Genomic DNA, 27,062 nt, shown 5'->3' with positions numbered 1-27,062 from the left:
ATTGCATTGTTAAACATGTGCAGTCGGAGTCACAGAGGGGGAAGAGAAGTGTGTTTAAGACTTCAATAAAGTGTTAGCTTGGTTAAACTGCGTATAATGTGTGCTTTAAAAGAGGCATTGAAGGCATAAATAAATTAGCTGGCGATGCAGAGGAGAAAGGCTTTGTGATTACTCTCAGAAACTTAATTTTTGCCTTTCCTTATTCTGCGAGATCTTATCTGTGTAGATTTAATGTTTCACTAGCAGCATTTATTTGATTTTTTAATAAAAAAAAAAAAAAATCAGCTTACATCTCTTCTGTATAAATAGAAATATAATGGTCGGCATAATAATACCCTACGTGCCTCCAGTTATGGGGATCGGCTGGTTTGTTGTGTTTTTTTTTTTTTCTTCTTATCAAACTTGATCACATTCATCCTCTTCATCTGTCCTTCAGGTTTTTCACTTACAAAACTTCCTCTTTGTTTGCTGTAAAATGCAGCAACTTTCATGTCTGGGCATTGCTTCTGTCACCTGAATAGCAGAAAGAAGCGTCGCTGCCAAGGAAACCCGGGCAGTCACTTTAATTTAAGATGAACCGTTTTTCCTGTGTTATCAGCGAGACTTTTAAAATGATATTCTCAAGAATGCAAAGAGCAGCATTAGCTGACATCATGTAGCAGCGAAAATAAAGCCAAATATTTCCCTGGGCTTAGGATCCCAGTGAAATGAGATGAATGAGCTGGCTGTGTGGATCACCTTTGGAAAAAAAAAAAAAAAAAAAAAAAGGCAATTACCCTTTATGGACTTTTCTTCAAGTAATTTCTACTAGAAATGCTTTTTTTTTTTGAGACAAAATATAAAAGAATAGACTCCGTTAATGAAGAGTTGGTCTCAGCAGAAATGTCATCTGCAGGACAGGCTTCAGCCAGGATGGGAAATTGGATGGAAAAAAATATTGCTGCTTCTTTTATTGATATTTTGGGGCCAGATCCAGTAGGAAGCAGTGGCTATGGTGTGGCTGCAGAGCGAGCTCCAGAAATGGGATTAAAACAGTAAAGCAGAAGCAGAATTCATTGGACACACACGAGACGGAGCTGGGATCCATCCCCCTCAGCTGGTTCCTGGGGTGCAGCGGTGCCTCCCGGTACACCAGTACCCACAGCCCGGGGGACTGGGATGTGAGCAGAGAAGAGGTTGTTGCGGAACTTTGGGGTTCAGCTGGATGTTGGTGAGGAAGTGATGGGATGTGGCCGGCACTGGGGTTCCCAAGCTTGACCTCAGAGTTCACTGATATTTTCATTTAGTTTGTCTGAAATTCTGTTTTAGGTGCTTAAAAAATTCACGGCTTTGCCTCTGTGGTCGCAATGTTAAGATATGGTGGAGTTGGGAAGTTAATGGTTGAACTGGATGATCTTCAAGGTCTTCTCCAACCCAGATGATTCTGGGATAATTATCTCCCAGATGGAGACAATATTTAGTGCTGATGTGACCGTTGATATCACCTTAACCTCCCCTTCACGTGTCTTGACTCAAGCGTTGGAGTTTCTCTGTCTGTGATGACCAAAGCGAGATGAGACCCACTCTCTCATTCTTTCACAACTCCAACCCTCCAGCAATCCCCTTCTTTCTGATCTGCTCACGTGGGTGCCCACGGGGGGTGAGGACCAAGGCCCTGGGTTGTCCCCTTGCCCTGTGCAGCCAGCGGTGGGATCTTCTGGGGTCATCATGCTTCGTGTGGTTCAGCAGAGGAACAACATTTAATGAAAGGAAGGCAAGGCATCCCACTTTTACCAAATTCTTACAAAATTTGACCTGGATCTTGAGCACAGTCAAGATCCACCGGGCAGATTTGTTGATGGTTTCAACCATCTCGACAAAATGGGGTTTGGGTTGGCTGGTTTTTTTGGTTGTTTGGGTTTTTTTTCAGTGGGTCTGTAAATCGAAATTTCCTTCTTGCACCCCCCAAAACCAGCGCGGGTGTCTTCTAAAGTTTTAAACCTTACAAAGTGCTCATAAAAAAAAAAAAAAAAAGCAGCCCCTCGCTGGTGGCACAAGGGTGGGAGAGTGGGTAGCCTGTCCCCGCTATAGGGTGCCCAGTGGTGTGGGTGGGAGCGAAGGCATCTCAGCACCTCCTCTATCATGGAGCCTTCCCTCGCAGCGTGGACTCCGCCTGGCTGGCTGGAGGGTCCTGTCAAAGATTTGGAAAATTAAAAAAAAAAAACAGTTTTCAGTAGATTTATTATCCGATTTGTATTTATGCAACTGCTGCTTATGTCATTCTGGGAGGATGAAGGTACCTGCAAAGAGTTGTAAATTTACTCTTGCCTCCTTGAGGTCTTTTTGCACAGCCAGAATGCTTGGAAGATTTCTCAGTCTAAATGAAAATCAGGACCTGAGGTTTCTTTCTTTTTCCATTTAATGACTTTTACGACTTTTTGGCTTAATTATATATAACCGAAGGGTTGGTTTTATTTTTTTCGCTTTTCTGTTGGTGTTTTTCTTATTCCTTGTTGATAATGTGTATATAGCAGTGGGAGTAATGTTTCTTGTTAATTTATGTTGCAGAACCAACAAAAAGGGAAGCCATAAAAGATTTTTTTTTTTTTGTATGTTATAAAAATAGCCTTGCCTAATGGGGTTGGTGTGTAAGAGGTGGGAGGGGGGCGGTCGGAAACTAAAACCTAAGACCAAAATTGACTCCTGAAAACCAACGTTTGGATCCGGTAGCTCTGCTAAAGCCAAAAGGATATGTGCTCCCATCTTTAAAATCCACAGAACAGTCGCTAGAGAATCAAACAATTATAAACCAGCCTGTTTCTGGGCTTAAATTACATGATATTTATGGAACGATTCATGCCAGAATTAGCTTTGCTTCAGAATTGCTGAAGTAGCCTTAAATCCCAGCGTGCCCTGTTAATGCAGAATTAACTCTTTCCCTGAGCTTAATGTTATTTTTCACAGAGAATTCAGAATGTATGTGACAAAAATCCATATTTATGCTCTGGTAATATTCTTCGGTGCTCTTCACATTATTTTAGTATGGTGGGTTTGGTTTGGTTTGGTTTTTTTTTTTTAAACTAGGAGATAATTTTTTTTTTTTTTCATTCTTTGGGGCTGAAGTTGTCGTAACAGCATCGGAATTATTTGAGAGCGTTCCTCTGAGTAGTCTTTACTGAGTAGATTATCTAATAAAACTTGTCAAGAAGAGATTTGTCACCTGCCTTCCAATGATCTTTGAGATGCTGACGATTGCTTTCTACATAATATAGGATGTGATAGAAGAATAAACCGTGCTGATTGTGGGCCTCATTATACTGTTTGTGGGCCCAATCCAGCATCCGTTGAAACTAAAAGAGAAAAAATTGGGGGCTTTAGGGAACTTCGGCTCAGGAGATGCGAAGCAGAGTGCTGTGTAGTGTTTCTTAACTGTAGTTTTTCTTTAGACAGTGGACAAACGTGGTATGTAAAACCTGATTTTATTTCTTTTTTAATAAAATCACTTTTTTGAAGCTGTAGTAGTCTGCCGGAATCCTAAAATGGGGTAAATACAGAGATCAATATGATGTTATTGTTTGAGTAGTGAAAGCAAATGATGCTGGGAATCTCCTACCTCACCTGGAGGAAGGAGACTCCATCATCATCTGCAACAACTGTTGAAGCGCTTCGATTGAGTAAGTCCCTTCTGAACTGTGTATTAAATGCTCTTTGGCTAACTAAATATCTCCAAATCTGCTCACATCCTTTGTATTGATTTATTAAACTGTTTCCTATATTTCTGTGTACACTCTAATATATTTACTTCTGATCTTTTCTGCGAACGCTTAGTCTCCTGTGTTCTTTCTCCGCTGCCTTTTTATATTTTCTCCTCCACAAGAATTTCATTTCCACGCAGCAAGACTCTTCACCTCGCTCCTTTTGTCTACGTTATTTATGGAAATAAGAGTTCACAGAGCATTCACTGAGAGAAATAACTTTTTTTTTTTTGGGGGGGGGAGCAGGGCACGTAGTGCACATCCTCATGTAAATCTGATTTTTTTTTGTTTCCACAATAAGCGTTGGCACCGAGATAGCCTCTTGGACTGTGTACCTTGGTGAACAATATCATTGAACAAGTGTCTCCTTTTATTATCTGTTCTGTCCTGCATGTCCTTATGCTGGTATCTTGTCAGAGGCAGCCCACGTCAGGGTGAACCATCTGCACGTGCACATTAACAGCTGGCCCGATGGAGCTTCATTGCTGGGCGACCCTGAAAATCTCTGGGTCAGTAGAAACCTCGTGAAGCTTTACAAAGCCAAGTGGTCAGTCCTGCATTTGGGGGACAGAATAGCCCCATAGGTGGCCCCAGGGCACACTGGGACCTGACTGGCATAGGAGTGACCCCCGAGGAGAAGAGCCTGGTCGTTACTAGGGATGCCACACAAGGCAGAGGGGCATGTCACCTTGAGTAAGGCCAGCTGCCCATGGGGCTCATGTGGCCAACGGAAGGAATGAGGAGGAACTGGAGATGCTCCAGAGAAGATCTGCTAGGATGGGGTTTGGGGCCTTTGGGGAAGAGAAGCCCGGGCTTCTTTAAACTGCTGAAGTGGAGGCTTTGGGACCTGTAGAAGTAGCCTCCAACTGCTTGAAGAGAGGTCTCAGAGATGATGGACCATTTCTTGTTAGTCGAAAGAGAAGGAAATCTCAACAAAGTGCATCTTGGAAGGTTCAGACTGCTTTTGAGGCAGAAGAAATCTCACTCAAATGGTGCAAGGGATCACCCAGGGGGAGTCTGGGTAAGACCATGGCTTTGTCTTTCAAGGAACATCTGGTGAGGGTGGAGAGACATCAGTGAAGGCGGAGAAATGTTGAGGTGGGAAAGCAAGATGGGTGTCTGCAGCCTGAAGGGAAAGAGGTGCAGGCATGGGCCAGTGTAGGACAGCCGGCATTCCTCAACCAACGTTCCCTAAAGCCACGATTTTTTTCTCTTTTAGTTTCAACGGATGCTGGAGCGGGCCCATAAAAACCCATAGATGGGGTTCGGATGAAGTCACATGAGTATTTTAAAATAAAAACGCGTGCCGTGTCAGGAAAAGAGTTCACTCTGCACAAAGACTACTCCTTGGTAGATTTTATTAGGGCGTTGGTATTAACTTGCTTTAGTTTTCAGCAGTGTTTTTTTTCTGGGTGCGTGTTAGTAAGGATATTAAATGCCTGCTATTTTCACAACTATTTTTTTTTTCATCAGGAAATAAATGTGTGCTGGGGTAATATACGGTTGGATTTACTAATATTTGCTCTCTGTGCTGTCCGGTAGCTACGAATAGGAGATAAAGCCATTTAACCAGAATTGCCAACTTTTGGCAAAGCTTTATCATTGCGGTTCATACTCGGCGTTACGCTGTGCGTGAGGTGAAGGTTTGCTCCTGGCCCAGGCATTTATGAACACCCAGGAGACAAAATACAGCTACAGATTTTTGCAGTTTGGACCCTTCTGCACTTGAGATGATTTTTGCCATGAGGCTACTAAGTCTGTTGAAATTTGGGGTTGTAATGGCCGATATTACGCTCCTACTGCTCTTGTTGCATCTCAGTCGGTTCCTTTGTAGAGTGGGAATGACTTCACCTGCACGGCGAGGCTGAGCTGCGCTCTTGAGGGAAATTTGCAGGATTTTTGGAAGACTATTTTATTTTGACTGATTATCTTCGCTGTAGAGCTTGTTTTCTGCCATCAAATAAAAAACAGGCCCAAAATACTTATGACATAATCCTGACAGCTTGGAATTTCTAAGAGTTGACATCTGGTGTAATTTACTCAAACAGGAAAATGGCTGAAATTATTTTTCCACAAGCGTTTCTAATTTTTTAATGGCTGCTTTCTTCTTCCTGTAACGTTAAGACAAATTAGCGACGTGTCAGGATGTCGCAAAGTGAAATCCCCCTCGTTATCTACTGGATGGTACCCGAGTAATGGTGTGCCACTTGCAAATAAAATGATACGGTGAAGAAAACTACATCAAATGTGATCTTTATTTATCGTGACTGTAATATCTGCTTCTTTGTTTTGCCTTTTAGTAAAATTATCAGAGTTTAAAATACGTAGACACCGGTCCTGTGTCTTTCCTAAGAGGAAAATTGTGTAGGATGATATAGGATGGAGCAATGCTGAGTAGAGATGAAAGTAGCTGAATAGCTCTTGCAACATTTCTCTCTATTTCTAGATATTTTGCTGGAATCTGCTTGATCTTTCGCTCCATTTAGACAAACTCCAGGTCTTAAATGTCCAGAGTCAAGGTGTGGAGCAGCTTCCTCCAGGATCTCCTTCTGTGAAGGGAGGATGTTACGGCAATCTGATGTAATAAAACGTATTTGCTTTGAAACCAGCTACTTAATTCACTTATTGAACAAGTACGTGGCGCACAGCACCGCAAAGTTACTTGGTGACTTCCGAAAACTTTACATTTTTTTAGGATTTTTGACAGTTCTGCTCCCTCGAGGGCTTAAATATTGTGCTCATGATAATGAGAGCAGGCGGAATTCAAATACATCACTGTCTTTATAATTCTTACACTGCAACTTTTTCTTTGAACGGGATATAGCCCTAAGGGTCAAAACTGCCAGAAATGCTGCCTCTGCTATTCTGAGACATTTCTTTTTATCTTCCCGACAGGGGTGGTTAATTGTGATCATGAGGTGGGAATCCACCCCGCTGTTAATGTAACAGGTTATTTTCTCAAATCTATTTTTAAAGGTTGCTGCGTTTGCTACGCAGTCAAAGAATAACAACCGGGTGCTAGGCTATTTAGGTCACTGCACGCTGTACTTCGGAGAGCTTTGTTCAGGGCTGTAGCTGGGATTATTTCTCATTTTTCTTGACAACTCTATTGTGCCTTCCTTTATTGGTAACATTACGACATTAAATCTTCTGAAAGGAAAATCACTTTTTTAATGTAGTGGCACTGGGCAGCAGGACTGTAATCAAAGTTTGGCCCGTCACTCATTCTGGTGACGTTGTGCGAGTCTATCTCTTCCTTGAAAATACCATAAAACTTCCAAAATACGCTAGTTTTTTGTGTTTAACTGAACAGAACTGTCCCCTTTCCCAAGGTCAGGCAAAACCAGATTTCTCCTTTAGGCCGTTCAGACAAGAATTAATCCAGAGGAGTCTTACAGACTCATGGAGGGGACGGTCGCAGAGATCCTATCTGGCCTGTGAAGCTATGAATCTGGGCTCTGCTTCCAAGGAAATAATGACTGAAATAATGGCTAAAATAATGGCTCAAAGGCTCGGTCTCTCCTATTAGGAGGGCTGGAGGGTGCAGCGATGTCCGTCACACGCAGCACTGAAGCCTAAGGACAGGAGCTGCTGGATGGGAGGGCTGCTTTGCCCCCAGAAAAAAAAAACAACCTGACCTAAATAATTGTGTTTATGCTCTTAATTGAAGGTAATGAGGCCGCTAATGAGCACTGGCACTCTCTAAAGCAGGGTGTGAGCTGTGTGGTCTCTCATTTTAGGAAGCATCCCCCAGCCATCCGTGGTGGGACACCAAGTCAGCCAGGTCTCCAGGAAACACGGGGAAAACCATCAGTGGTGCAGGTTGCCTTTGGAAAGTGTTGACCGTGATGGGTTGTCTCTGACCAAGTGTGAACTAAACATTTGGGGGCTGGAGTAGGTGATCCGCAGAGGTTCCTTCCAACTTAGACTATTCTGGACTTCAGTTGTGTTGCTGTTGCTTTCCGTTGTCATTTTGATACTGATTTCCCTTCCAACACGGCTCAGCTGCGATCCGGACTCATGGAGTGCCTGACTCTGAGCATCCCACCCAAAACTTAGGGACTTTTATGTGGTCCTCTGAAATGCAGCACCTTAAGTGCTGCTTGTTTTAGTGCTAATCTGCAGGCAGCTCCTGAAGGGTGACTCGGATAGAAGAAACATCCTTCTCTGACCAGGTAGCGGGATGCTTTGGCTATGTATATAAATTAATTGGGATGCACCCAACCTTGAATATCCAGCAGCAGATTTATAACAAAGATGAACTTTTCAGCTCTAGTAGTAAACACCACTTTAGGCTGAACTAGATCCAGCGTCCTTCACTGTAGAAGAATATCCTTCTGCCGGGTTGTATATCAACTGAGGTACCAATTATAAATACATCTAGCGGGAGATCTTCAGGACAAAACTTCCAAGCCTCAAAGATTTTCCTTAAGCTTAGCGATGACTGGTGTTTTTTCTGGGTGTAAAGAGACTTAGACAAATCCCATTGAATTCTACAAATTCAGGCTGGTTTTAGGAGGAGGAAGAAAAATCCTACCAAAGTGTCCCAGCGTCAGCTCTGATGCCGATTCAAAATGTTTAGCTGCAGGTTCCTAAAGCCTATTAGAGGAACTGGAAAATCATCAATGTTTTTTGATGTCCAAGTTGATGTTCTCTGGAGCCCTGCTTAATGTTACTGAATGTCCATAGGGATTAAAAAGTCTTTCATTAAACAGATGCCAATGGGTGCAAAATTTAAAAGCCTATCCTGAAGGACCCTTGTGATTAATCCTAAAAACCAATATAAGGTGTTTGGTCGTTTGGTGACTTCTGGTTATTTAATTTTGCCAGATTAATTTGGCATCTTGGTCCCGTGATAATTACAGGGACCTCCTGTGCTTCAAATTTTAAAGAAAAACATAATTAAAAAAAAAAAAAAAAAAAAAAGTAGAGTTAAACCCAAGCCTAATTGTTGAAAATTATGTATTTTCACAGCTGGCTGGAGCTAGAGTTAAGGCCATGCACAATACCTGGACTACCCATGTAGTTCAGCCAGTGTTTTAGGGACTTGGAAAGCCGAAAGCAGAAGCACGGATAATATTCAATCAGAATTAACGAGTAAGATCAGCCTTGGGGTATGAAACGGGGAGGAATGAAGCACCGGGCAGGTTTTTAAAATGCTAAGATACTAAATGTAGGCTGAGGAATGAGGCCTTGGAGTGGGTTTGTCCTTAGTCTCTGGGACGGATTAAGTATTCTGATTTACCCCAGGGAAAACAGCAAAGCGCCTTCATTTCTCATGAAATGCCAAATCTTAATTTTTCCTCGGAAATGTGAGCCACTATGATCTGTGTCCGTTGAGATAACCAAGTCGTAGGTGTGAGAAGCCCCTTATTTTGAGGCTGCACTTGAACCTTCCACCAGTACCTGCCTGAGACTGAGTCGCCATCCTGTAAAACACAAGTTCTGGGGGCATTATGCTGAATAAACCAAGGAAATAAAGTTGGTTCGTAGATGCCACCGAAGTACGAGTACACAGTCCGACGGCAGCGTGTAGTCGTGGCACGTGAGAGGTGAGAGTAGAGAATCACAAATGAGTTTTGACGAGTGTTTATATGAATTTAAAAGTCTACCTGTGGGTCTTTGTGCTCCGTTTTTGCTCGCAGTTAAGTTTAACGATCATCAGGACCCAGCCACTTGTTTGACAACTAACTTAAGAACAGGACCACAACCTTCCCTTCTCGTTTCATTTAAACTTCTCCCAGGGACTTAATTGGAGAAACAAGGTCTGTGTACATTCATATTTCAGGTCTTCTCATCGTCATAAACCTCACCGCTATGTGATCATTAAAACAGAGTTTTACAAAATCGCGTTTTATTAGCATTCAGCCCCCAACTTAGTGCTAGGAGATCTATTTGTCTAATCAAAAAGAAAAGTAACACGCTTCTGTGAATAAATGGATGTAACGAGGCTTAGAAGTACTTCAAAGTGCCAATTTTTCAATAGGGCACAGAAAATGCATGCAATGCAGGGATGTTGTCAAAGAAATTGAATAAAGTTAGTTTTGTCAGCAAAACTAGAGCAGGTTTTTCACAGGCTACGCTTTTTGTTACAGAAAGAAAAGAAACAGAAATAACTTGGTGTTCGATGTGTCGTGACGTCTCTCCCCATATCTGGTATCGGCGTTTTTTGAGAGGGGACTTCCCCTGGGTACCACTCTGCCACCCTGGGAAGCAGGATGAGACAAGTCTTAGCCTAATCCCAAAATTTACAGAAGTGTTTTACTTTAAAATCCACAGCCTGGCTAATTGTCCCTGCATCTTCCCATGGCTTGTGTGTGTCAGGAGCGCTGCTGGGTGCCCTGGCTCTTCCCTCTGTCTCCCAAGCAGAGCAACCACTATAAATTCACTGTAAGTTCTGCATTGGGAGGTTAAAAATCCCCTACAGCATCAGCGCCAGGGAAAGGCAACATCTCGCATTCAAATCTTAGGTTTTAAAATAAAATGAATATTGGTTTTGACTAAAATCGCGTAGAAGTAGCATACTCAAGCTTTAAAACAAAGTGAATATTGGGTTTGAGTAATATTAAGTGGAAGCAGCATACTACTTGAATCCTGTCTTCCCTGACCTGTTACCCCATAGTACAACCGTAATTCTGAAAAACAATTGGAAGTAGTAACGTTTTTAAAAGGAGAGTGTGGGCACGGAGCAAGTTACCAAGGAGGAGGAGGCGTTTGTAATCCTGCAGCACGTCTGAAACGAGGAGCAGCACTCTCAGTACCAGCAAAACAAGCTCATCCCTTCAGATCTTTCCACTGCAGCATCTTTCATTCTTCTGCTTTTCATGTTGTTTCTTCTCAAGAAATGGAAAATGTGAAACGGTTTATGATTTAATTAAGCCAAGGAGCTGCTCATGGAGAGGAGCGAGGATAAGTAACTTGGAGGGCCTGAGGAGGATTTAGCAAGCTGAAAGTGGTAGCTGGTTTAGATTGTGAAACACCAGAACTCTCCCCTGACCTTATAAGCTCTCGCTGTCTCTCTCGGAGAGCTCTGCAGTTTTGCTTGCCTGGTTTTGGAAGTCACCACGGAAAGTGCACGTGGTGCTCACCGACAAAGCACGGGAGGGGTGAGGGAGAGTCGCCTCCAGCACCAAGCACGCCTCCAGGCAGCATCATCACTTGCTCCCTAGAGAATGGGGCCAGCGCACCCAAAAAGCTCTAACGGGGAAGGAGAATTGGTTCTGGCACTGATGGGCACGTGGTCTGTCTCTAGAGGGCTGTTTGTACCAACGTAGGGTGTTGTTTTGGATTTGCTGGAGGACCGGGGCATGCGGAGCATGGGAGATTTTTACCCTTAAATCCTAGCCAAGGTCAGCTGGCAGTAGGTGGGAGCCAGGTGGGTGATGCTGAAGTGGAGTTGCTCAGGGCTTACGGCACATCGGGGCACAGCCGGGGCTTGACAGACGCTACTCAGGGAGCCAAAACACTTAAGATGACCCCTTACCTTTCCTAGAAACACCCTTGTATGAGAAGGAGGATGATCGCCGTGAAGGTGAGTGGAGTTTGGCAGATGGAGGGTTGGTTGCTTTGCTTTCTATAAGGAGGATTTCCCCGAATCTCACATCTCCTCCTCTGCACAGACGTTGTACGTTCACTTGGACGGTCCAGACATGCGGCAGTAGCTCCAAACTTGTAGCTCTCAGACATTCACGAGGCTGCAGCACGCGTGACCTGTGTGTGGATGCTGTGTTCAAGCCACTTGGGAAGTCTTAAAGCAACCCTAGTTAGGAATAAACCAGTTTGGACCCTGGCTGTAAAACGTGCAATCCAGAATATTCTTCTTTGGGCATAAAAATTACCAACCCCAGCAACATCTGGCAGTTTTTCCCTTCCCTCCGCACCTGCTTCAATACCTTTTCTTCCCGTGGCCTTTTTAATAGGATTATTCGTCATTATCTTCCATCTTGGAGCAACTCAACTCAAGCTTTATGTAGAATTTACCTCTTTTTAGCTCACGAGCCTGTCCAAATCCTCTCCCAGCCCTCTCAATGCCCACGACTGGGCTCAGGGAGCCGTTCCAGCGCACGATACCCACTGAATAGCACCAGATGGTTCCTTTCTCTTCAGAAGCTCGCTGACTGACCTCCATACCCAAAATTGCATCTTTTCTACTACCAAATTAGGCCTTTAAATCTGAGCGTTTCTGCTGGCGAGCTACCTTGGTGCTTTTAACGTAAGAGGCCCAGAGAGCTGCTCTCTGGGTTAACAGGTTACCGTGAGAAGCAAACGCAGCGCAACGCACCTGGCATGTGGTATAACAGGAGGAACGTCCTTTACTGCTGCAGGAGCGTAAGTATTCAATCAACAGGTTTAGGGGTGCATTATTTCCTTGCGCTTTTTTGATTTCCTCCATTGGTTGTTTGCGGATGACGGCGTTCAGCTGTTTGTGCTGATGGGCAACTAACACCTTCCTCCAGAGAAAGGGAGTTGGAGGCCTTGGAGGGATCTCTGGGCAGCTCTTGGACCCAGCACAGCATAAGAAGGGCTTATGCATTAACATTATTTATTTAAACTGCAGTTTGGTTGGGTTTTTTTTTTTTTTTTTTTTAATATTCTCGAGATTTTCATTCTAATCTGAATCTTAATCACAGAACCGTCTAGGTTGGAAAAGACCTTGAAGATCATCCAGTCCAACCATTAACCTCACGCTGACAGTTCCCAACTGTTGACCCTACTCTTAAACAGGGGTTGGAGCCTCATTATTTTGAAATTATCGTGCCCTTTGCTTTATAAACTCTTAATCACGAGGCTCTCAGGCAGATATCGTTTGAGTAATCACTATCAGTATAATCAGCAATGAAGTAATAGCCAACTACAGGTGCTGCTAAGTGCTAATCAATTAAATGCGTTTCTAATTGAAAACTTGATTGAAGTATTGATAGTTGCTTTGATCCCTGGACCCGTGAAGTTCCAGTTCGTTTTCTCATGGTTGACTGAAGCCCTTTACAAGTTGGCAGCGTTTAGCAGGTGTTGCGAAGCAAGAAGATGAAATTCAACCTTTCCTTGCCTGAGTGATAGGAATAAAAATATCTCCTGTGGATCAGAAGTGGTTTTGCCACCTGTTGAGTGACTTTGAGGAGGTTGTTTGCACGTTGACAGGCAGCTCTCTGCGGGTGGTTCTGCTGCCTTGATACATCTGACTTTGGCAAATGCCGTACAGGCAACGTTGCCAGGGGCCAAGTCAAGGCATATTGACGCCGGCAGCTTCCGTGTCCATTTTCTGGTCGTTATTCCAGGGATTCTTGACTCCTTGAGCCCCGGTCACTCAAAACAAGACCATCCTCTTGGAGAGCGGAATGGCTCAGAGCAAATGTTCATTGTGAGCATTTGTGTCTTTGACACAAGAATGAGTTAAAATGAAAATAAGTGAATAAAATGAAAAAAAAAAAAAAAAGTTCAGCTATGGAAATATGTTGTAGATGGGCTTTGCTATTACAAGGAGTTTTTTTCTTAGTGAAAACTTTCCAGCCCAGCTTTGAGAAGTCAAAGCTGTGAAAATGTTCATGAATATGATGATCTTGAAAAATAAGGAGCATTTCAAGGTAACAGTATCTCTTAGTTACTTCAAAAGGTTTTCTTTTTAAATATGCTGAGAAAAAATGAATACAAGTTTGTTTGAATTGCAGAATGAAATGTCTAAAAATGCCCTAAAATATCTTGAAGTGCCAAAAAAAAATTTTTAAAAAATCAAACAATAAAGCATATCTCTTTTCTGCTTAATAAAATGGAAAAGCAAGGTTCACCTGCCCTAACGTTGACTTCTAAAAGTCCAATATCTGTGGTTGGACCAGCTGACCTGTGAAGTCGGAGGAAAATGGGTGATTCCAGGGGCAAGGCACCAGAGGTGAATTTCTCTGGACGTGCCTTTTTCTCACCATCACCTCTAAAAAGAGCCTGACATGTTGATTTGAAGTGTCTAAACTTAGCTCAGAGGAATCTCACCAATTTTGAAATATTCAAAGTGTTGGTTGGAGCATATTATTTTGAAATGTCCATGCATCACCCAGCTAAAAAGCACTCGGTTGCACCGTACGTGATTAATTCCCAAGTCTCTTTTAAATATATAGAACAAAATTTTGGATGCAGTTGTGCCTTGGAAGTTGCTACATTTGCAGAGAGAGAGAGAGAGAGAGAATCACTGCTTTATTTTTTTTTCCTTTTTTTCATTATTTGTTGTCAAACCTCACCATTTTCTGTTTGTTTTGTTCCTTTGCCACCATAACCAAATATTTGCCGGAGGTTCCTGACTCTTCTAAGCCTTGTATTTGGTTATGTTTCATCCTCTCTTCTTTTCAAGCTAATGAAGACACCCAGAGGCATTTTTATCTTTTTTTTTTTTTTTTTTTCACCCCAGTATATAATTTCTATCACTTTTTTTTTTTTTTTTTTTTTTTTTGTGGCAATCAAATGCTTCAAGTATTTGATCATGCAATTTTAATATAAGAGCTGTTTGGAGATGTAGTTCAGAAGAGAAATACCCTGAGGAGATAATACTGGCTGAAAAGGTCCTCACACCTTAACAATCCTCCCAATTATTTTTTTTTTTTCTTCTTCTTCTTCTTCTCTCCTCTTGGGGCGAAAAAAAAGTGGTTTGATGAAACACACCGTGGTTGGGGACTTGAAAATTGCTCGTATCCAAGGCAACTGCCAACAGCCTCAACATGGATTTGTAAATTAATTTGCAGCTTACACGTTGGTGGTAGGAGGAGAGCCCCTTGCCTGCGGGGCAGTGGGATGGAGGGGATCAGGTCTGAGGGTGATGGGGGGAAATACAGCTTTTACATTAAGCACCTTCCTTCATCACTCGTGCACGGACCGTAACAGGGTTGGACGCTGGAGAAAACAGACTTTCTGGTGAGTACGGCTGTAGTCTTACTGCAAATCCAGCAAATAAAGCAGCATATTACAGCAACCACATTTCTGAGCGCGGGTGAAGTCCAGGGCTGTGCCCAGAGGGCGTTGGATCCAAGCCCAGGAATCACGTTGCTGGAAAATAATTCAGGAAGGGTCAGAAAAGAGCAGAAGTGGTTGGGAAAAAATGGGTCTAAACCTCATCCCTTCTGCTTCTCAACTTGCAAATCAGCACGGGAAAAGTCCGGTTGTTTTCAACCGCTGATGCTTCCGGAGGTTTCTAGAAGGACTTTGGGCGTTGACGGCACATACTGTGAGGAGAAATGTTCTCCTTTTTTCTTTCCTCGCCCTTCTGTATTTTTTTGCAAGGCGCTTCTGTGTCCCACACAGGTCTAAGCAAACACGTTTACGGCTAAACTGTGTTAGTTAACACGTGTTAAACACAATCTTAAACTGTAAACACAGTGTTAAACTGAGGATGATCAAGGCGCTGTTAGTTTCTTTTCCCAGAGCGTTGAAAATATTGACTCAGGGCCTTTCAAAATAAGACACCCTCATTTCATTAAAAAAAAAGAAAAAAAAACAAAAAATAAAAAACAAACACCACACCATCCTGTACCTCAGTAGGCTCCCTAGGTCTCAATTTTGAGTAGTTTTGAGTAGTTTTGACTTTCCCTACAGCATCACAGTACTAAACTTCCGTGCCACGTGCATAGTATAGAGCAAGTGTTGCCTGGGAAATTTGTCTTCTCTTTCAGAACTGCCACGTAGCAAAAAAAAAAAAAAAAAGCCAGTACATTAAGCACCCTTTACTTTACCTCAGGGTGCTTAATTTCTTGGGAAAAATCTATTATTTTGCAGTTATGCCAGGCTTAGCACATCTTAGTGCACAAATGACACATTGATTTTCACTTTTTCTCGAGCACTAGTCTGCTTTAAAGTACTCCTGAGGGTTAGACGCATTTTTTTTTTTTTTAAACACTGCCTGGTTTAGAGTCCGTTCTTGAGTCCTGCCTATTTTTTTTTTTTTTTTTTTTTTCAGAACGGACCTGATTTGGGAGATAATACATGGTTTTGGTGAGCTGTTCAGGTAGTTTTGGTTTAATTATTAGCCGAAATGGAGCCTGACTTCCTCTGCGCATTTCACCCGGAGGAGATTATTGAGGCCAAGATTAATAGAAGTTAAAAACCCCACAGTTAGCCATTTCCACGAATTTTGGCAAGCAGAGAAAGGCTCGTTCTCAGAGGCCCAGGGCAACTTCTGGATGCTCTTCTCAGGTCATTAGGAGCCTTTCTGAGGGATGCATCTCTGCATTCCACGGTGACCAATCTGACTTAGGTACCCAGCTCCCAAAGGGGTTTTGGGGAGCGGGGGGATGAAAGATGAGTCAAACTGGTCGTAAAACTTTCTGTTCAGTATCCTGGGGGCTTGGAATTATTTGCAACTGCATCTCAGGCAGTGTGTTGTGGGGTTTGGCTGTAAGCCTTGCTTTTGGCAAGCCCAGCTTATTTATGCTAGTATTTAAATTGAATCTCTTTAAGCCTATAGTCCTGTTCCAGCTCGCAGCTTTAGGAGGGGAACTTGCCCTCTGAGTCTATTGAAACCACTAATACTTTGGAGGGGCTGTGGGGTGTTTTTGTCTGTCTGTCTGGTTTTAGTGCTGTTCTTAAGACTATTTCATGCCTGTCACCGCAACCTTTGACACACCTTGGGTATCTTCAGTGCCTGTTGCTAAGTAAAGACAGTAGGAGTATGTAAAATTTAAAAAAGCTCGGCAACAATTTCAGAACGCTTTCTAAAAGCACCTAAAGCTTATTCCTACTTTCCATATAGAAGGAGGATTCAGCATTTCTGTGAGATCGTTGCCCGAGGCCTTCACCTGGCTTCCAAATTTGCTGACTCAGGATATGAGTTTCAGATCCCGGCTCACGGATGGGTCATATTTGGAGTGAGAAATGTGCTGTTTCTTGTTGCTGGCCGTATATGGAGAGCAATAGCCCATTTTGCTGTGGCATGAAATCATCAGGTTATTTGTTTTTTTGAACTTTTTCCGGCTTTTTTCCAAACGAGGTGTGTTCTAGATGTTTAATCTACATAAATTTGCAACAGACTCTCTTATTCTAGATTTATTTCCCTTCCCTTCTCTTGCAATTGTTCAGGCTTTGCCTTTGGACTTGAGTTAACTCGCATTAACTCAACTAGCCAGTATATAGTTCACCATCAGCTGGTAGATGGGAAATTTTAACCCACAAAATTTCTTCCAAAAATGTAAAATCTCTAATGGATTTTGATCCTGGGTAGCACCTCTCATACACTTTAAAGTGTGAGCCCCAGCCCAGCCCAGCCCAGCCCATCCCATCCCATCCCAGAGCTCTTTGACAGCTCACAGTGTGTCCTGGCTGTTTTTTCCAGAGGTGTTATTCCCACTTTGGTTTAGTTTGGCTCCACTTTTCAGGCAGAATAGCCCACACCTTTAAGGGACGTGATTACCTCTACTTTAAATCGTAGTGAGTTTTTGGAGTCTTCCTCCAGCGTATCACTTCAAGGCTCTGTTGTATCAAACACTTGATTTGTGTATCTGGCTGTTTGATTGTAGATAATTTGATTTCCATTGGGGGGAAAAAAAAAAAAAGAAAAAGAAAAAAGTCTACAGAATGGATTTAGTAAAGAAAAAATCAGAAGAAAAGCATATGTGCAAAGTGCAACAGAGAGATTTCATAACGCCAAGTACTAGTCCTCTGTTACCAGAACTGAACAAATGTTTGCAAATATCTGTTAATAAATATTTATGTCCAGAGGATTATTGACTAAAATAAACTGACACATGGTCTTTGCACATCCAGAAACTTTGATTTGATAAGATTCATGAGATTTCTGATGCTCCACATTTCTAATCAACGTAGAGATAGGATCTCAGCTTTTTCTTATTCTGCTAAATAATCATGAAAATGGAAAAAAAAAAAAAAAAAAAAAAGAAAATAGCCTACGGTTCTGGAAACTACAAGAAGGATGTTTAAAAGTTCAGTTCAGGTTTAGTCTGAACTGTTGGGTCAATGTCTGTTCTCCCTGAAAAGGTTTATCAAATACTAGGAGACACCACGCCATGTTGTTTGCAATCTATAAAGGGCCCTTTTGCAATGTCCAGGACATTCCGTCCCGTGTGTCGGCCACCCCACACAGCTCGGGGTCGGCGGGAACTTGCTGAGGTGCCTCGATCCCACTGCCCACGGCCCCAACAAAGACGTTCAACAGCGCCGGTCCCAGCCCTGACCCCTGAGGACCCCACTTGTCACCGCTCTCCGCTAGGACATCGACCCATTGACCACAACTCTTGGAGTGCGACCGTCCAGCCAATTCCTTATCCCCTGAGGGGTCCATCCGTCAAATCCACGTCTCTCCAATCTAGAGACAAGGACGTCGGGTGGGACGGTGTCAAAAGCTTTGCCCAAATCCAGACTGATGACATCAGTTGTTCTTCTCTTGTCCACCAATGCTGTAACCCTCTCATAGAAGGCCACCAAATTTGTCAGGCACGATTTGCCCTTAGTGAAGCCATGTTGGCTGTCACCAATCACCTCCTTATTTTCCATGTGCCCCAGCAGAATTTCCAGGAGGATCCACTTCAAGATCTTGCCGGGCACAGAGGTGAGACTGACTGGCCTGTAGTTCCCTGGGTGTTCTTTATTTCCCTTTTTTTTTTTTTTTTTTTTTTTTAAATGGGGGTTATGTTTCCCCTTTTTCAGTCAGCGGGAACTTCACCAGACCTGGTATAACAGAAAGGAAATATTTTCTTTTTGTTGGTTACCTCACAGATAAAGTGTGAAGGATTAGAGCACTAGTCATTACTGCTCTCTCTTAAGCAGAAGAAAGGACAAGAAGCCCGTCAGAACCTTAGTCATTGATTTTCCTGGAGCAAAGGGTCACATGTTAAGTACTATTGATAAAAAGCAACGTTGCGGTGTCCATGGAGACCAGGTTGAGGTGAAAGTGAACTGTTACCGTTACAGTGACAGCTTTAGGTGGATCTGTAAAGAATCTGCCTTTTCTTCTAATCATAAGGAACATCTTATTTATTCTACCTTGAGTGTTAGATCTAAACCCATTGCTTCTGTGAGACCTGCTGCGCAGGGAGATGTGAAGTCACCGTTGACTTCAAGATATTTGGGGTCTGGTAAAAACTGCTCAGTGCTTGCAGGTGTCACAGCTGCTTGGATGCTTCTGCTGGAACTCTTGTTGTCTTTTTTAAATCGAATTAGTGTCAAGTTCAGCCTAGAAATAGCACGGCTGTAATAGTTCCTTATACCCCTAAAAACTACGCGTGTCTAAATCTCGTGAGTAATTGTACACGTGGAGTACCAGGCCTGCGTGCAACAGGCTTTGTCCTCTGCTGTGTTTGGGCACATTCTTGGATGTGCTTGGAGAATGTGCTTGGACATGGGGACCCTTATGCTGGTGTGCCCTTCCTTTGGGAGCCTTCGGAGCTTTTTCTGCTCAGACAGGTAGAACCAATGCTGCCCGGTCATGGTCTTACATGGAGCACCCCAGCCTCCTGCAACCTTACGATGAAATGGCTTGAGTGAGACTAAAGCCACTCCTCCTCCAGTTAATGTTAATGTTAAATGGTTGCTAAGTGGCCCCATCGAGGGGTTAAACCACCCCAATGGCAGATCTGCTGTTTAAGTATTGTTCCATTTGCAAGAAACTCTTTTTTCTTTGCATGGACACTGGCCTGAAGACCCTTTCCTCTCCACAACTATAAACAACACCTCTCCTAGAGGGCAATAAATTGTCTTGGGGCCTCCCAGGTGTGTCAGCTCACACTCAGCTCAGCAGTTTTTTCCGTTTGAAATAAATCGATAAAATGGAGCCTGCGGTTTGGAAATGATGGTGGATCACCCAATGATCCACACAAAAATCTGGGTCATTGGAAGGTCTTCCAACCAATGGATTTTTTTTTTTTTTTTTTTTTTTTCAGAATGCACTTGTGGTTTCTATCAGCTGGTTCAGTTCTAAATATCCCGTAAGCAGCGCTTTTGGGGAAAAGTTGGTGTTGCTGCACTTTCCAAACTGAGAGACCCATGTGATTTGTCCCTTCTGGTGGGATTTTTCAATGCACAAATCATTCCTGTAACCGTTTACCCGCATGAGCTGTCCAACAGGTTTCCAAAAGCATTCCTGTCCCTCCACTTCTTTATTGTTTCTTCCCCATATATATATATATTTTTTTTTTTTATTTTTTTATATTTTTTTCTCCCTGAATGGGGGCAGCTGGGATTTCAGAAGAGCTTTGTTGCTCTTGGAAAGGGCAGGAGAAAGATGGAGTTGTTCTTTCTTCCCCTCCTCTAAAAAAAATATCCAAATGCTCCGCTTTCTTCTCTACCTGGGAAATGTGTTTTAAAGCCACTCTCTGGGTGTTTGCATTCTCCCATAAACATTTTATATGTAGGCAATTTCAATATGCAAAATGACCAAATCTGTTTTTAAAACAATCACTCTGGTTTTGAAAAATGGAGTTTGTTCTGCCCTAATGCAAACCAACGCGGCATTATTTCACTCGGCAATGAAAAGCTGAAGTATTGATTTTGAAATGTATAATTGATTGTAACAATAAATCACGGGGCAGTATATGTGCAAAATTGATTTTTCTATTGCAATAATTAATTTGATATGCGCTGTAACGTATTTATGCAGGGACTAAGCAACTCAATAATGGTAATAAAATGTATTTGGTCAAAAACCATCCACTGTGATGCGGTTGACTTTCCTCTTTGTCTAAAAATGTGTAATGCGGTGCTGTAAGAGATCATATAGATGCAATTGTGCAATTGGGAGGTCTTGTTCCACAAGAAACCCTTAATGTCCTGAATATCTTATATCGTGCTGAGTAAAAACATTTGAGGGATTGGAGGCTTGCAAGGAGCAGCTGGTGCCCAGATTGTTTTAGCAGAGAACTGTTGATGGACAATATCAGCTCTCTTATCAGTCCAGCCCAATAAATCTGGTGGTTTCTTGCTGGACAAACTGATAGAAACTGTAATAAAGAATAGAATGGACATATGGATGAACATGATATGATGAGGAGGGATCGATACAGCTTTTGTATTAAAGTCCTTTGAAGGAATCATTGAGCACATGGCCAAGGAGATCCAGTTGATACTGTTGGCTTGGATTTCCTTCAGTTTTTTGATAAGATCCCTCACAAAAGGCTCCTGAAGAAAAGCAGCTCCTGCAGCGTAAGGAGAAAGATCCCTTTGTGATAAGCAACCGATGTGACTGAGAACAAAGGATGGAGAGAGGTGTTGGCTTGTCTCGGCCGGGGAGCGCTGGCGGTGGAGTCGCCCACCGACTCATCCACACTGGCCTGGTGCACGGGGTGGAGAGTGAAGAAGCATGGGGTAGCAATTTAGTGTAGCAAAAGCGAAAGCTGATTGCTGAAAACCCTGACAACGCCGAGCGCCTGGGAGATAACAGAGTAAATGAAATGCCAAGTGGTTAAATATAAAGCGAGGCGGGGAAAACACACGTCCCTGCTGCTGCGCGCTGACCCGGCTGCTGCTGCTCAGAAAGGTCTTGCTGTTCAAAGTCTGGAAGCACAGGGGACTTGCAACAAAAATAGAATGGCCAGCAGGGACAGGGAAGGGATCTGAGCCCTGGGCTCGGCACGGGGGAGGCCGCCCCTCGCTGAGGGGGTTCAGTCTTGGGCCCCTCACCCCAAAAAGGCCATTGAATGACTCGAGCGTGGCCAGAGAAGGGCAACGGAGCTGGGGCAGGGTCTGGAGCACAGGTCTGCTGGGGAGCGGCTGGGGGAACTGGGGGGGTTCAGTCTGGAGAAGAGGAGGCTGAGGGGAGACCTCCTGGCCCTCTGCAACTCCCTGCCAGGAGGGGGCAGAGAGGGGGGATGAGTCTCTGGAGCCAAGGCCCCAGCGCCAGGCCCCGAGGGAATGGCCTCAAGCTGCCCAGGGCAGGGTCAGGCTGGCTCTGAGGAAGGATTTCTGTGCAGAAGGGGCTGTTGGGCGTTGGAATGGGCTGCCCAGGGCAGGGGGGAGTCCCCGGGATCCCTGGAGGGGTTGAAGAGTCGGGCTGAGCCAGCGCTGAGGGATCTGGGGGAGTTGGGAACGGTCAGGGGGAGGGTCATGGTTGGGCTGGAGGAGCTTCAGGGGCTTTTCCAACCTCCATGATTCTGGGATTCTGTGATTGGGGTTGAATCACAGATGAATGGGGTTGAAAAGAAAACAAGCCTTGCAGTGCCACACAAACCTCTGCTAAGCACGGGAAGGAAAAGAATGTACAAGAGAAGGGGACAGGAGGGGGCAAGTCGATGGGCTGATGTCTGTATCACAGCAACAAAATTCCATCAGACCATTCTCCAAGGAGGGACGTGGCAGAGATGGGTGTCTGGCCATGTAGGGCTGTCTGAGCCATCAGGAAGGGACAGTTTCAGTTTGGGCTGTTAGACTGAGATAAAATTCCTCATACAATCAAAGCTAGGCAAGCAATATTTAGACAAAAAGAAGCGATTGGTCTTGGTTAATTGCGTTGCTGCTAACTCTGACAAATAACTCAGCAAAAATTCTCTTACTTGTTCGGATCGGCCATAACTTTATTCTCGAGACGTTTCACTTTCTTTACATCGGTACAGCAAGGCTGCAGTAACATCTCCGTGAAGGTCTGTGGAATTAAAATGGAAAAAAAAAAGAAAATGGTTAGAACTGCTCAGGTTGATACTTGTATCCTACCGTCAAAAAAAGGCAACTTTGGCACTTCGGGTTGCAAAGCAAAACTGAGTGGTAGTGTCTACTCAACCCCAGAGGTGCCATTTGTGCTATCTTAGGTATTCTAGTGGCCTGTTGAAATGAAAAAATCCTGAAAACGGAGAAAATTTGCTGTGTAAATGCATTGTCTATGTAGCGAGAGAACGTACGGTTTTCTTTATGCCAGCGTGAAACTTTTTAGATTTGATTTGGTTTTCTTCTCAAAATGATTAACTTGGTAGAATGTATGTTGTTACTAGGAAAAAAAAAAAAAAATCCACAGCTTTTTTCTTTTTCCTTTTTTTATAAATTTATTTTATGTGCTTTATTTTTGTCATTTCCTTGCCGGGGGGATAAATAAATAAATAAATAAATAAATAAATAAATAAATAAATAATCAGCAATAATATCTCTTCTTTTACAGAGCATCAAAGTTAGCTGGTTGCCTCCACCACCAGGTACTCAAAATGGATTTATTACGGGCTATAAAATCCGACATAGAAAGACTACCCGCAGGGGTGAGATTGAAACACTGGAGCCAAACAACCTCTGGTACTTGTTCACAGGTCAGTGTTCACATGGTACAGCCTTGCAAGGTTTTGATGAATTAAATGCTTTGGGAATAAAATATACTTTCACTTCAAGGGAACATTGATTTCTTTGCTGGCAGGTAGCATTTATTGTGTCGTACAAAGACAGTCTTTATGGTGCTTTTTCTAAACCAATTTTTTCCTTAATGCTTTTATCATATGTTTGTCTCCTGGATTTTATCATTAATGAATTTGAAGCTGCATTGCTTGTGTCCAGTATCTTAAGCCTCCGCTGGTTTTTTTTTTTTGTTTTGTTTTGGGGTTTTTTTATTATTTTTTCTTTTAGAGCATTCAGTCAACATCTCATATTTTTCTCATGGGTGCAAAAGTATCGATTTCCCCGGTTTCTTTGCCAAGAATTTCGATGGAAAATATCTCCTCACAGAATAAAAAGCGCAACAGTAGATCATAGCAAAACTATAATTGCAATGAGAGAAAGTAGCCAGATGAGTATCGTAAGGGTAACAGCGAATTCGAGGGGGTGAAAATGAATTTCACAGGGGTTCTTGTGTGATGCTGAAGACATAACCGAGAAAGCAGCAAAGCGTCAAGGGCAAAAATTAAACTTTTGTCAAAGTTTTGCCCCTGGATCCAGTGTAGCCATGATTTCACCTCAGAAGACCCGCATTACGTTTACTTTCACGTGTAAAATGTAAACTATGAGAATCAGAAGTGATTCTGAATTGCGTATATCAGAATAAACCGTATCATTTTCTGGGTTGGAAGGGGAAAGCAGTATTTTGTTTCCAAAATAAATCGAAAGTAGAACGTTTTTATGAGGAAGACCTTAAATAATGAAATCTCAACTTGGTCATCTAACCTTGCTCTTGACCAAATTCCTCACGGAACCCCTCGTGAAGGCAACATAACACCTGCACCACAACTTCTTTCTGGAGGGAGAGAGCATGTTAAGCCTGTTGAGCGAGTTGGAAAGGATCTATTTGCTGGCAGACAAAGTAGAAATAACGATGCAAACCGCTCAGATGTTTGAGTTGCTGCTGCTCTGATGGCTTAGAGAAGAAAACGTAGCGATGCCGTTAAGTCTCGGAGTGAAGGCACGGACCTCCAGAGCTCTGCTCCCATCATCCCTCCCGATCCCATCCCTGCGGATCACACCCTCGGCGAGGGAGAAAAGCTGTGGGAAGTGAAAGCCACCTGGGAGCAGAGCAGATGAATCTCTATGGCTGTACATCCCCCACGTCTTGAGGAAAGTCTTTTCTTTCACATGAATTATTCCAGGCTTGAAGAGCTGCGGGAGTCCTGGTGCTTCCGTACAGCCCGAAAGTGAAGCGCTTTGTTTCACAAAGCTTGGGAATACGTGTTTTAGAAAGCAATTAAGAAAAAAACATCCAGGTCTCATTACTTTCTGCATGCATATATTGTGATTGCTGGAGACCAAGCGACGTGGCTCTTCTAAATGGACATTTTTAAATATTAACGCCCCGGCACTTCGCATCTTTGCCGCAATCCTATTTTGTAGGCAGGTGCTTTATGGGATAATAAGAACATCTGCAATAGCAAAGGAGTTCAGAGTTACAGTGCAGGTTTTTAAATAGCCACTATCAATTTTAGAGTAGGCTTCCATGTCAGCTAAATGTTAACTGCTCTTTTTAATTATGAGCCTTGTTCTCCAGAGAATGTTTGCAATTAAATGAAACATTTTTCCCCCCGCCCCCTGCACTTTGTGGTCAGTATAGACTGAGCAAAAAGATAAACCTGTATCCCCACCTCGGGGACTTAGAAGTCTTGTGGCACATTCCAAAACGCGGCAGTAATTGTTTTCTGATGGCTTTAGCCACAGAGGAAAATGTCTTATTTCCGAATTCGTGCTTATTTCATAATATTGGTAAGACTTTACGGTTTTTGCCTGAACTGTGTGCTCTGAAGTTAATCAGGAGCACCAGAAAGCAAAACGCTCTTCAGCTGCTAATCCAGTTCCTAGCCTGGAAATTTTATGCATTAGTAGAGTGTTCCTGCAGTTCCCTGCATGTTAAAAGCAGTGGGTTGGTTTTGTTAAGTGTGCAATGAATGGCTCAGTTATGTAAAACAATTCTTCATTTTTCGACTAATTGCACTTCCATTAATTTTCTATGTACAAGCACAACCTATGGAAATTGTGACCCAAACTAATCCTGGGCCGGTGCAGCCCTCAATCGTTTTTTGAAGCCTTTTCTTTTGATCAAAAATCTCTTTTCCCACATGAATGACGACATCCCCCCAGTGCCTTTGTGCTACAGCCCTGCCCGGGCATCGCTCCTGCAAACTGGGCAGCGAGACATCCTGGCTCGTATCAGCACTGGTGTGACCCGCAGGGACAGGGAGGTGACAGTCCCCCTGTGCTCTGCACTGGTGAGGCCACACCTGGAGCGTTGTGTCCAGGTCTGGGCACCTCAATCCCAGAGAGATCTGGAGGGGCTGGAGCGAGGGCAGAGGAGGGCAGCGAGGCTGGGGAAGGGCTGGAGAATCAATGCTGTGAGGAGGCAGGGCAGGAGCTGGGAGCGTTCAGTGTGAGGAGGAGGAGGCTGAGGGGAGCCCTCATCCCTCTCTGCAGCTCCTGACAGGACATTGCGGAGAGGCTGGGGCTGGGCTCTGCTCCCAGGGGATCAGGGACAGGACAAGAGGGAACAGCTGGAAACTGCCCCAGGGGAGGGTCAGGCTGGGCAGGAGGAGAAAATGTTTCCCAGCAAGAGTGGTCCGAGAGTGGAACAGGCTGCCCAGGGAGGGGGGAGTCCCCATCCCTGGGGGGGTTTCAGGGCCGTTGGGATGAGCTGTGGGGGATGTGGGGTAGGGGAAAACTCTGTAGAGTCGGGCTGAGGGTTGGACTCGATGATCCTGAGGGGCTTCTCCAACCTGAAGGATTCTGGGATTCTGGGATTCTGAGAAGCTTCGTGGGGCCGCAGTGTGCGGGGGGAATCCCTTGCTATATATTTGCATATATATTTTTATATATTTGCATTTCTGTCTATTTCCTTACATATGGCAAATCCAACAGGCTATTACTAGAGATTTCATTTTACACAAAGTCTACTACAAACTCTGGGATTGTCATTAATTTGTTTTCTTCATCCTTCTGTACGATTCATCCTTCTATATGATTTTTATTTGTGGTTTGTTGTTGTTGTTTTTTTTTTCTAAACAGGACTTGAGAAGGGAAGCCAATACAGTTTCCAGGTGGCTGCCATGACGGTGAACGGGACAGGGCCCCCCTCGGACTGGTACACAGCAGAAACACCCGAGAACGATCTCGATGGTAAATGCATCTTTTTTTAAAAGCTGTTGTCTCCTAAAGGCTTCTAGCTGAGGGATGTCACGGCAGTTGTCACCCAGGCCGAGGTTAGGGTGAGACACCCAGGGTCTAAGCACCCACCAACAGATGTTTTCATATATTCCTGGTTCCCACATGCTTTGGGTTGTGTTTCTGTGTTACCACCAGGACTAAGGAGTCAGAACTCATTGTTAAAATAATTCTGTGCCAAAATTTAGCTCCTGGGCATCGGGACCATTTGTGATAATAAGGCGAAGTGAATCTGTCACTTCATAAATGATAAACGTAATCAATCCAAAGAAATGATGAAAATGATGCCAACAATCCTAAGAATTCACTAAGCAAATATTCATATAGGTTAAATCCTGTTTCCCTGCCTTTATTTGGAAATATTAGAAATGCAGGTTGGCAAGGGAGCTGAATAATTAGTGAAAGATGATGGGATGAAGATACCTGAAAACTGTGGGCTATATAAATCAGTGCAGATGCTGACACAAAAGGGAAGAAAAACACTGAAATGAAAGGGTTAGATAAAATGACTGGAATATTTGAAGTAGTAGAGGAATGAAAAAGTCTACCTCAAAAAAAATTAAACGGAGTGCAAATCAAATGGAACAAAGAATCTGACAGATGGAAGCCGCAGCAAAACTACAGACAATCCGTAAGAAGCAAATACGCGGCAGAAAGGAGATGAATAGGAAATACAAGGAAACTGATGAAAATTGCTAAAACAAAATAAGTCACCTAAAAAGGATCAAAAGCAAACTGGATGAAAGAAGACATAAATAATCAGATTAAATGCGCCGTTGTACTTGATGTTGCCTTTCTTTC

At 43.4% G+C, this 27,062-nt stretch overlaps 1 protein-coding gene across 2 annotated transcripts in view; it reads left to right on the top strand.

Moving 5' to 3' along the window:
• Positions 1-27,062, top strand: part of DCC (DCC netrin 1 receptor) — a 612,108-nt gene that overhangs the window by 491,437 nt on the left and 93,609 nt on the right. For both annotated transcript variants that reach the window (XM_074932358.1, XM_074932359.1), the window contains exons 13-14: positions 22,801-22,942; positions 26,106-26,216. In XM_074932358.1, the coding sequence (XP_074788459.1) occupies positions 22,801-22,942; positions 26,106-26,216 (253 nt within the window). The remainder of the gene's footprint in view (positions 1-22,800; positions 22,943-26,105; positions 26,217-27,062) is intronic.

The sequence above is a fragment of the Athene noctua genome, chromosome Z (assembly GCF_965140245.1).
Source record: "Athene noctua chromosome Z, bAthNoc1.hap1.1, whole genome shotgun sequence".
In the NCBI taxonomy this organism is placed as follows: Eukaryota; Metazoa; Chordata; class Aves; order Strigiformes; family Strigidae; genus Athene; species Athene noctua.
This window is presented reverse-complemented; position numbering and strand designations above follow the sequence as displayed.